The sequence below is a fragment of the Protomyctophum parallelum genome, assembly GCF_964188405.1.
Source record: "Protomyctophum parallelum genome assembly, chromosome: 4".
Lineage (NCBI taxonomy): Eukaryota > Metazoa > Chordata > Actinopteri > Myctophiformes > Myctophidae > Protomyctophum > Protomyctophum parallelum.
In genome coordinates, this window is record NC_139700.1 from 37,045,701 (window position 1) to 37,058,200 (window position 12,500).

General features: G+C 41.2%; 1 protein-coding gene across 1 annotated transcript in view; it reads left to right on the forward strand.

Annotated features, from left to right (window-relative positions):
• cspg4 (chondroitin sulfate proteoglycan 4) overlaps positions 1–12,500 on the forward strand; it is a 124,179-nt gene that overhangs the window by 87,132 nt on the left and 24,547 nt on the right. The window contains exon 6 of the mRNA XM_083762340.1: positions 8,070–8,246. Coding sequence (XP_083618466.1) covers positions 8,070–8,246 — 177 coding nt within the window. The remainder of the gene's footprint in view (positions 1–8,069; positions 8,247–12,500) is intronic.

Here is a 12,500-nt window from a genome sequence, read left to right on the forward strand (position 1 = left end):
CAATTACCTGTTCATTTTCCCCATAGTCATTTCAAAAAGTATTTATTTAAAGACCTTTTAAAAGCCTCGTACAAAGCCAACTCGAGTTGTGACAAATCATGACAACAAACAAGAAATAATTAGAAAGAAGAAAAAAACTGTTTTTGTTTCAAAACATTGTGTTTATTCATTGTCAAGCTGTCACAACTCGAGTTGGCTAAGTCTGCGGTGTAAATAAATACTTTTTGAAAAGCCTATGGGGAAAATGAACGGGGAATTCACTTCTGTGTCTCTCGTCGGCATGAAAGTGGGCGGGACTGCGACGCTCAATAGTGGCGCTCTTTGTGTGACAGTCTGACAGATGTGTCAGAGAGCGCTGTGGAACCCGTGTTTAGAGTCGATGTCCAGTGGTCGCTGTGGTGGAACAAGTACTCACATGTTGATGTTTTAATACTGCAACGTAATCGTATAGGGGTATCAGGTCTGTTACAAGTGAAAGTCCATCATTCAAAATTGACTTGATTAGAAGTACAAAAGTATTGGTATCAAAATGTATCAAAATGTATCAAGTACCAAAAGTAGAAAGTACTGGTTATGCAGAATGTCCCATTGCACAGGTTTTCGAAAATAGAAGATATGCAAGCTCACAATGCGGCGCATCACGAGTCACGACGCATTGTGAGCTTGTAGATCGTCTATTTTCAAATGGCCGAAATGTATAGGGCTGAAGTTGTTAGTTGTTACTGTAATTTGAAATAATAATAAAAATAAAAATAAAAGTAACTAGAACTGCACTCGAGTGCATACTTGCTTGTTGCACACTAGTAGGCCATAAATGGCCAACTAGTGCGCAAGCAGAGCGTGCAAGTCCTTTCGACCGCTGTAAACTGTCAAATCTCAGTATCTCTGTGAAGGAACGTTTGAAATGTATAATTTTTAGATGTAACTACCTACCTACTTTATGCATATAAACACCTAGTATTATTAAGTATGATTCAAGTTTCTATCTATATAAGTTTGGGTGAAGAGCTAGTCATACATATACACACCACGTACTCTGGTCCCAGCAGATCAGGCACAACTTGCTATTTAATTTTTACTGATTATGTATATAGTATACGTATGACTAGCTCTAAATGATGACGTAAGAGATATGGTCATTTGTGGTCGTTTGGTCCCAGCAAAGCAGGCATATACTATATAGGCATATAGTATAGTATATAGGCATATACTATATACGTATACATATATACTATATAGAGTGTGTAGTTGTAAGTTGATTAGCGGTATACTGTGGTTACTTTGCGCCAAAAACCGTGACAGCTGTCCCGCCATTTGATGTTTATGCAAGAAAACAGCAAATCTGTGCCTGGTTTGCTGGGACCAAATGACCACAAATGACCATATTTCTTACGTCATCATTAAGAGCTAGTCATACATATACACACACCACGTACTCTGGTCCCAGCAGATCAGGCACAATTTGCTATTTTATTTTTACTGATTATGTATATAGTATACGTATGACTAGCTCTAAATGATGACGTAAGAAATATGGTCATTTGGTCCCGGCAAAACAGGCACAGATTTGATGTTTTTCTGCATAAACATCGAATGGCGGGACAGCTGTCACGGCGGAAGAGACCGGGCGAAAACATTACTTGCGCGCTCTGCTTGCGCAAGTAACTAAAGTTTTCAAAGAATTGTAGTGGAGTAAAAAGTACAATGTTTGCCTCTGAGATGTAGTGGAGTAGAAGTAAAATTAAAATTTACACCCGTTTGAGGGGCACTATATTAAAGTCTAACTCATGTTGATTAGGTGATGTAATGGTGATGTAAAACGGTGTAAAAAAAACATTAAATTCTCTTTATTGTGTGACGTAAATTTTCCCTTCATTGTCAATGGTTTTTTAAACAAACATTGAACTAAAAACAAACTCCCCTCAAAAATCACACCTGTGTGAAGTGAGGGGTGCTAATATATTAAAGTCTTAAAAAGGGTTCTTTGAAAAACAAAGAAAGGGTCCCGCACACTGTCAGAAACTTGCCAAAATGTTGCTCTTTACTGGGTCGACGTTTCGGTCGATTAGACCTTCATCAGGACAGTCTGTCCTGAAGAAGGTCTAATCGACCAAAACGTCGAACACATGTTGCTATGATTAGGTGATGCATGCATGGTGATGTAAAACAAACACAGACAAAACCAACATTAAACTCTCTTTATTGTTAATGGCATTTAATGTTTGTTTAACTAAAAACAAACATTAAACCTGTATATAGGAGGGGCTAGCTCCCCTCAAAAATCCAGAACATTGGAAATACTCCATTAAAGAAATGTACTTAGTTACTTTCCACTACAAAATGTACTTAGTTACTTTCCACCACTGGTGTTGAGAAAAAGGAGTCACTGTGTTTGTTTGGCTGACGTGTTCACTCCCTCAGGAATGAAAGTAATGGACTTAACTACACCTCTCTACACATGGGGTTTAGGAGAATCCAGCGCCAAGATCAAGAACAAGAGCTGTGTTTGAAAACATCTTTTATAGACCTTAGCCAGTGTGTCATCAGGTCTCCATTAGGTCCTCAGAGTGGGAAGAGCTGATGAACGCCCTCAGGGGGAAACGTCTCGCTTTTCTCATCAAAAGACCTCGTATTCTTTGCCTCTCGTGTTGTTTTCAAGTGCAAGATGTAGTGTCTCAGGATGAGAATATTGTCCCCCAGGATGTTTTCATGTAAATGTAGCTTTGTTTAATTGGATATTTCTCGAATTAATCAGTATAATAGCTTTTGAGACTAAATCATCTCCATAGCCCTGATTGGTTGCAGCTTTCCTGGTTTAAGTAAGGCATGTGCGCTGAGTGGAGGCCGTCCAGGGGGAGGGCTGGTTGAAGTGCTTTAATACCTGATGAGAAGGATTAAGGTAATTGCAAAGGAAAGGGTAAAATGTACAATACTCTTTAACATGCCTCGTTAAATAGCAGCAGCATGGGTCTACTCTACACAGTCGCTGTGTCACTCTTTGACACATGGCCTAAGGTTAAGAATGCAGTGCTCACGGTATCCTGGTGACTCAGACCACATAATCACCATCCGAATTCGACCCAGGATCTGTGTAGCATATGATATGACATTTCTCTCTCCCTCTCTCCATTGTGCTACCCAATGTATCTTACAAAACCAGAATCTCTCAAACAATCAGAGAACGTTATATTAAACCCATTGAGACCTGAGGCCGATTCTACGAATGCCTTCTAAATCAGTCACACTTTTAAGATCTTTCAAAGATGTTTCGAAAACAGCAGATATACAGTACAAACTCTCAGCGCAGCATGAAGTGACATGCTGTGAGCTTGTATATCTGCAATCTTTTAATAGCCAATGCAAAAAATCTGAAATGGCACAGATGTTTTCTTGGTTTTGATAGGTTAAAGGAAGAACTCTGTGTATCCCACAGCCAATTAAATGTATCTTATTGACATGCACCTTCCTTTGGCTATCCATATTAGTTCTTCATAGAATCAGCTTTATTGTCACAACAGGTTTGCAGACGTAAAGAAGTGGGTGAAATTAGTTTGTTTGATTGATTTATTGTTTGATTTGATTGAATACTTTATTAACAGTTTGCAAAGACAAGCACAGTTCAATACAATACAATACAATACAATACAATACAATACAATACAATACAATACAATACAATACAATACAATACAATATGTCTGTTAAAACAATTTTAAACTCTTGTTTCCATTGGGGTCCTTTGTACTCACGTCATCAAAACATTTAATAACAGACAAATATACAATATTAGTTCTGAGTTCCTGTAAGTGCTCTTTTGGAGCGGTTTTAAAGGCGAGGGGGTATGGTTTGTGCAAGTTCTATCGCTTTTGTTGTATTTTTCATATACTGTACTGCACAAAATACATATACATGTAGCTCAACATCAGCATCAGAATGACATTGTTTTTCTATGACCATGTGATGCCCACATGGCCAACAGGCACGACGACCATTGTTTATTGTCTTTATGGGGGAGACTGATTGTCTCGCGGACTTTCTCCCATCAGTAATGAATGGGTAGAGGGAATAAGGGGGAGCGAACAGGGGTTAGAGAGAGAAAGGGGTATTTTTCCAGGAGGTTGGCAACCATATGGCATCCATTAGCCACTTCCTGTTCTCCGGCGAGGGTCCCTCTCATCACGGAAACGTCAGGAAGCAGACCGACTCTCCAAACTGAGGGTTTGAAGAATTCTGCTCTGCACAGACAGGTCAAATCTGTGAATGATCACACAAAAAGGAATAAAGACTCAAATCTTAGTCTTCTTCAGCCCAAATTGTTTCGCTCTGGCATATTCGTACTGTATCTAGGCTATCAGCCTAGACGCCTAATATTATTATTGATGTGGGTCTGTAGTAGATCTTGTACAGTATATGCTACAAGATCTCACTATTGGATCTCAGTGCTTCTTTGCTGTGTCATTGCCTGCTCTATCTTTGACTACAACTACTATACTCCTTGCCTGGATTTCATATCTTGCTCTGTAATAGCCCATGCGGAAAGGAAGCTGCTGGATTTGAACCCCCAGGAGTGAATCTTTTAATTGTGCAGTTCCCATTAATGGCCCAGCAGATGTCGCTATTTCACCTCCTGCTGCCCGCAGAAGCATACACTCTATTCAAGTGAACAAGGTTTTAGACTTCACACTTGATTTTATTTAACCTTAGTTTAAAGTATTTTTTGAATTATTATGATATGCGTTTAGTAAATTATGGTCCCGTTAATTTTAAAATGGATGAAAAAGTAGGGCATGCTTCTAGGGGTTCTACTGGTTCTAAGGGAAGAGTCACCGTCGCTTCCTCCTTTTGACTTGTCTTGTACTCTTTCTCTATGGCTCTCACATAGATTTGGCTCTCACACATATTTTAATTTGACTCTTGCATCCCTTCCCGTTGGTTGCCGCCCTAGGATACTGGTGATGTAGTAGACCTGTATTGAACTCATCACTTAATACGAGTATTGTTAAAATGCAGTGGTGTAGCCATTCAACCTTATGGCACGTGTCTAACAATGCTGATTTGCAGTGTTGTAGTTCGACCATGAGTGTCCTGAATTTGGCATTGTATATAATTATGCTCACAGCTGTTGAATGTTATCTTCTGTTGAATGCTCCCATTTCCCTGCACATATTTATTTGGAGAGATTCTATGACAGACAGGCAGGCAGGCAGGCAGGCAGACAGACAGGCAGGCAGGCAGGCAGGCAGGCAGGCAGGCAGGCAGGCAGGCAGACAGACAGACAGACAGACAGACAGACAGACAGAATTCCATATTTTTATTAAACTTATATACTATATACAACTTTTATATAAAACAAAAAATAATCGTATTGGCTAAAGGAAACTGGAAGATTCTGGTGTTGGTTGGGTAATAATTAAGACAATTCAATTCAATTCAAAGGGCTTTATTGGCATGAGAAAACATACGTTTACATTGCCAAAGCAGAAAGAACAATACAACAATACAGCAATACAATCAATACAAAAATTATGTACATTTGAGGATCAGAATCTTCAATAGATCAAATTCTATGTACCCAGGTCACTCGATGCAGGTATAGTGCAGGAATATACACAATGATTAGTCTTTAGGGTGGTTGTGTTCCATTTGATATCCTTCTCCTATCACAGCAACTCACAAATCTTGCTGCTGTGTTTGCACATTGTTGTACTTCGCCCAGCAGATATGGGATTTTTTTGTCATTGGTCATGTTTTCAAAATCTCTGTGTGTGGCTGTAATCAGTGGGAAGTATGTGTCTCTGATGTCTTGGTACAATGGACAGATGGTTAGGAAGTGTAGCTCGGTTTCCACTTCATTTTGTGTGCAGTGGGTGCATAGTCTGTCTTCTCTCGGGATACACGTCTGCCTATGACGGCCTTTCTCGATCGCGAGACTGTGCTCACTGAGTCTGTACCTAGTTAAGATTTTTCTTTGTTTTGGGTCGGTCACGGTGCTCAGGTATTCTGCCACTGTGTATTCTCTGTTTAGGGCCAGATAGCATTCTAGTTGTCTCCACCAGGCCGAAGGCATGGGGAGAGAGTATGTTTTGCACTCCGTCCGTCCGTGTGTCCGTGTGTCCGTGTGTCCGTGTGTCCGTGTGTCCGTCCGTGACAAGCTAATCTCGGCCACCGTTAACCCGGTCGATGCCACATTTTGCACACACACTCCCTGGATGCCAACGATGAACCTCTGCCCCAAAACTTCCAGAACGGCCTGTTATAGCGCCACCAGGAGGCCGCTTTGTGCAAAACAAGTTTTTGCACAGTACACCTACAGATTTTGTCCAAAAATCCCGCAAATCGTTACACAGTATCTCCATAGTCATGTGCTCAAGACGGATGTGTCTGATATTTCATATTCCATCCTAATTGGCTTAACATTGGCTTTCAAATTTTGCAGGATTGGCCTGTTTTGAACAAAAAACCTCAAATCATGAACGCAGCGTGCAATTTCACGTGAAATCTTTCACGCACTTTCCTACTAGGCTGAGGAATATAGCCCACCCATTTCACATTGCCCTGTTATAGCGCCACCAACAGGTGGATTGTGCATGCGTGCCATCAACACGGATCTGCACCATTTCCCATATTCCATCCTGATTGGCAAAGATTGGAACAAACAAACAAAAAACATGTTTATATTACTCCTAAATATTCCTATCCTCCTGGTGGAGACCTGTGCCCAGAAGGGCACTTTTTCTAGTTTACTCTGCTTTTGTGTTGCTTCTTTCCAATGTGTCAGATAGTTTTCCTTTTGCTGTTTTATAATTTGGTTTAGTCCAATGGGTTTTCTATCTAATTAAGACAGTAAGACTCATCGGCCGTCTTCTGTTTTTACAAAAGGATCAGTGGAAGCTCAGTGTTGAACCTTCGCTTGGCAACGTCTCTGGTCTTCTGTCTGTCTGTCTTCTCTTGACATTTTCTCTAAAGCCTCCTGTCTCTCTCCATCTGGTGCGTCTTAGCATCTGTCCCAGTGGGAAGTTTGTCTCCCGTCCGTTCCCTCCTGCGTGTGGACTGTGGATTGTGTTATCCCGCTGGCTCCTGAGAACCTGATTATAGCCTTTATATAAAAAGAAAAACACAATAACAAGGATCTGCACATGTGCATTGTTTGTGCACAGACAGTCTGAAGTGAATGGAGAGAGACAAGAGCCAAACCGTCAACAGCCTTGAAAAGTGTCTTCCTGAAACGGTACATAATAGCCATTTGAAAAGGCAGGAGGTTGTTTTGAAACTGTAATCTGAAAAGTCTCTCATCTGAACTGAACGGAAAAATAAGTCAATAAACCATTCTCCACATAAAGTGTGAAAGTACTTTTCACAATGCTAAATATCCATCTGAGGATAAAAAAATAACTTGGTAAAGTTTGCAATATTGTTAAAATGACCTTCCCAGATGTGTTGCATCATTCTGAGAGTGTCATTTAATTAAATGAAAAGTACACAAACTTACGTACAAATACTTTCTCTGTTGGTTCGTCGGGTTCAACCAGTTAGCACTGTGCACACAAAAAAATCATCCTTGTTTTGATTACATGTGACAGCAACAATACAACAAGAGACGGTTTGTGGTTTGAATTGTCCAATGATGTCAGCAGAGGAAATCAATCACAGTGAACGCTGAACTTCAACAAAATAGTGAAAATAGATGATCTACAAGCTCAAAACGTGACACAATTTGACATATGCTAGATCTGCTATTTTCTTTTTCTTTTTGTTTGTCATTCTTTATGTATAAACTATAAAGTAAAACAATCACACTCGTGTGAAGTGAGGGGCACTCCTACCATCATACATCATCACATTCCATGCTACGGACACACAGACACACAAGGCTGACCATATAGGAGGGGCTAGCACCCCTCAAACATAAAAAAAAAACTTGTGATCCATAATAATGGGCCCACAGCTTGTTTTTGGGAACCTCTGATCTAAAGGGCTTGATGGTAGATTTTATTCTCTGATATTCTCTGAAGTGTATTTTGTTGTTCTAAATATTAAAACCCAGCTAATCCTTTTGTCCCCCCCTTCAGGTGAAACTGGGACACATCTACTACATGCACGACAGCACCGAAAGCAAGGAGGACAGCTTCACGCTTTCCGCCTCGGCCTACGAGCTGGAGCGCCGCAGTCTGCCTGTCACCGTGACCATCACAGTCATCCCCATCAACGACGAGCCGCCCAGACTGACACGCAATACTGGACTGGAGGTACTGGTCTATTACTGTCAAAAACTGATTATATTATTCTATCCACGTGAACCCTATTGTGTCCCTATGTGTGGGGAAAGCATTCGGCGAGAGTAGCAGATCTGCAAGCATTTTGCTTCGTCTATACTCTTATAGATCCCAGTAGGGTACAGCATCCAGTACATGTTCCAGTTCCAGTTGGTTTTATGTACAATTGTTTTCTGAGTTCTGTTGTTGGAACAAATTTGGTTGTGAAAGGTTTCAGAAGGCCTATTGAAGAATCTTTATTACACGGTTTGCTTTAACCACACAACAGCAGAGGTATTTTGAATTGGTTTTATATGTCATAAACCGTTGCATTATTGAAGGGGTGCAATAACAGTCCACACCCAGTAGTACTTGGATGAAGAAAGATTTGAAAATACTTTCTAAACAATCTGTTGGAAAGCTCAGAGCTGCGTACTTGCAACAATGCTTTGTTGTGGAATCTTTAAAAATGTCTATGACTGCACATTAATGACATTTATGAAGTTATGAAGCTCTCTGGGCCTGTTAAAGGCAAACTATTTCATGTGTATCATATGGTCTAATACAACATACTATGGGTAGTATTTATTGTTGTATTACTGTATATGGGTCATGATAACCCAACAAGTGCTTTCCTAACATGGACAATGGGCAATAGACTCCTTAACCATGCAGGTCAACACAAGACCTTTTCTGGGCATGTCATAATAGAGTAACATTAGTGGGAATAAGCCAACATTCTGCAAACATAGCAGGTCTACATCCTCACAACGCATTGCGTTTGACGCATTGTGAAAGGGGGCGGGGGAAAAGGCCCCAGAGGGCCAAGTGCGGCCCTCTGGGGGACCCCCGGCCAGTGAAGTATACAGTATAAGTGGTTAATATACTAATCCGTCTTCAGACAGCAGGAAGGACGGCTCACAAGGAGCCAGCATAGAGGAGACACTGGGGAGGAGTTGGGTTGAACTCAGGTCAGACACAGGAGAGATGGATGTTTGACATGATAGAGTCCGAGACCAGCAAACCGCTGCACCTTCACTGCCCACTAAAACATTGTTATTGTGACCTTGTTTGTCACCGCTGAACAAGTGCTGTTGTTTGAATGTCTTTATGAACTATCAGCTTCATAGCTGAAACTACAGTATGTATATTTTACAGACAGTGTGCGTGCGTGCGTGCGTGCGTGCGTGCGTGCGTGCGTGCGTGCGTGCGTGCGTGCGTGCGTGCGTGTGTGCGTGCTTGCTTGTGTATGTGTGTGCATGTGCGTCAGTGTGGCTGTGTATACAGTGTACACAGCCGTGCGTGCGAGATACTTCAGGGGGATGTCTGTAATGGCTGCATCTGTATGCAGTTTCAGGCTATTAACAGAGTCTGTCAGATGAAAGTGAAGTCTTGCTCTGTGTTTATATGTAAAAGTTTGCGTTATTAACACTAAGATTAAATTGGAAAGGTTAGCTATCATAGAAAAATATGTTTTGTTTTTAAAGCATGTGGTATATATTTTGTTGTATCCTGCAAGCCATTATACTGTAGGGGCTACACCTTTTATGTGTAGGCCTACAGTGTTTATTCATAAAAAGGAAAATATGTTGGATGTTCCAAAAGTATTGAATCCTCCAACCAGACTCATAACAACTTAATAACACACAATTTAAACATTTAGCAGACACTCTTATACTAGTAAATCCAATACATTGCATCTCTTTGCAATGTGTTGTGTGTTGCAGAGATAGTGGTTGTCATGACTCAGAGTATTTAATGCAGCTGAAATCACGCAGTCACACTGGTGTGTGACCAAGTGGTGTTAACTCACTGCACAGAAAGAACTGCTAACGTACCGCACAAGACAGGTTGATGCTCTGCACATCTGTTTACATTTCAAGGTTATACAAACTGTGATGTGATTGGTTGAAAAAGACAGTATGGGCAGGGCTTCTTGGCATGACATAAGTCCAGAGGTTGGAATTGATCAATGCCACTTCAGTTTAACAGACTCTCTATACTGCATTATGAGCTTGTAGATCTGCTATTTTTGGTGAACGTTTCCCCCCAGAATAGGAATGATGGGTTTTTCTCGTGACATACTGTATTGCTTGAAATGCCATTGGCAGGCATGTTTTACAGGCCCTTCTTTGAGACACTGACCAAATACACACACAGAAATATTGCCATCTTATAATGAGCATTAGTGAGGACCAATTATATGAAGATAATTGGATAAAGTGGTCCTTTAATTGATTTGGATTAGTTTCATGGTCATGGATTGGGGGAGGTAGCTCGTATTCTGATCGTATGGTCACATGGTGCTGGTTGAGCCATGAATGTAAAGCTATAGTAAGGGGGCTGTCTGTCTCGGTCTAGGGCTATGTATGTGCAGTACAGTATGTCACTCTACGTGTATCTCCAGATTTGTCTGCTGAAAACACAGCTCTACTTTACACACCTCTAGTTCTGTCTGAGCAGATTGAGGCTTTAGACGGCGACTGTCTCCAGATAAAACGGCAAAGTCCCGTTGTGTTCAAATTTTTTATTGACCCTTTACACGAGAATGCACACTTTATGAAAACGCTATAATGTCGCTAGGAGGCGATAACGGGCTGCTAAAAAGACCAGTCACCCACGTACAAGAAGAAGAACCAGGTAGCTCCCCCTTCACGCAACCCTATCGGGGTTTTGAATGACGCTTCCAGACCACGACGGGTTGTGGCCGTTGCTTGCTGCCTGCTTTCAACTAACGCATCGAGTAACAGACAGGCTGACAGGCAGCCCAGAGCATGCAGGCAGAGCGCGCCACGCGATGGTTATATGTTTTATAATACATAGGCTACATAAACGCTGCTGCCACCTATCTAAGGCATTTCATTAACATCATGGTTTTACATTCCATCGCTGATGAGGCTTGTTCATTATAGGAACTCCATAATAAACAGCGTTGTGAGCCAACATGAGCCAAGGCAACATTTTCCAAATTTCATCATACTTTAAGTAGCATGTGACATGCCAAACTAGGGGGTTTTCATGAAAATTGGCCTAAATTCGGCCATAGTCACTTGCCCAAATGTGCCCAATTGTACTGACCTAATCACATTTTGTGATGACGGCTCTGGCCGTTTTTAGGTGTTTTTCGTGCAAAACTAATGCTTGTAAATTGGAATGGATTCAGAATCATGACTGTAGTTTGACATGTCACATGCTACTTAAAGCATGATGAAATTTGGAATTTTTTGCCTTATATTGGTTGTCTATGGTGTGGTATACAAAAAGGGCCATAACTTTTTTTCGCGATGTTTCCGGCAGAGCAGACCTCTCATTCTGTGGACCTTAATGGCCAAATGAATAGAAAAAACACAAATAAAAAGTATGTCATGACATCACAGGTCCTCTCAGGTTTGGGGTGACTGGCTCCCCGGCTATAAAGGCAAGGTGGTGATTGTCTAGCTACATTAAACTGAGGTGATCAGTATTCTGAGGCACCCAGGCTGGACTTAATTGCATCACAGCACTCAATTTGAGAAAACCTGCTCTATTATACCAGTTTCTGTTGAGATCCAGAGTGCAAGACATGAGAATGAAAAAGGCTTTTGAAAGTACAGCAAGTGATCTAAAGTGTAGGGTTACCTCAAGACAAAAGGGAGGAACAGTCAGTATTGACCGCACTATACGGCCTTGTAGACAGATGGAGAAGGAACATGCAGGTTCAGAGGTGCCCGGTCTCAGCCACGTCTCCAAAAAGTCTAAAGAAAAACAACAAGGTTGCAGTCAGATCAATACGGATCAAAAATCTAAACGTTTTGTTATTGACAAAACAATAAGGTAGACAGCACTCCTTTCCCCGGAGTCACCAGGCAGGCATGCATGCAGGACGAACGGGGACATGAGCTATAGTGGTTTTTAACCCTTTTCATATCAAGGTCCATTATTTATTCTGCATTTGAGCCATGGACCACCATTTGATTTTAACATCTCAAGACCCAAAACTTAACTTAAAATATTTTGTTATCGTTGGATACGATTTTGTCCACAATTCCATGCTGTAGGTTATAGATGTGGTACCGTAGATAGGAGAGTCATCAGGTCTTATTGTTATTTTTTTCAAAAAAGTGTACAGTATAATGTTAAAATGTAGTTTTTTATGTGGGCATGCCCACCAGTTCATTAAGTATGCCTGGTTTGCCTGGTGGGGGGGGGGGGGGTATGATACAGGGGGGAGGGGTTTGGGGAGGGGCTGATAGTGTGATGTCAGTATAT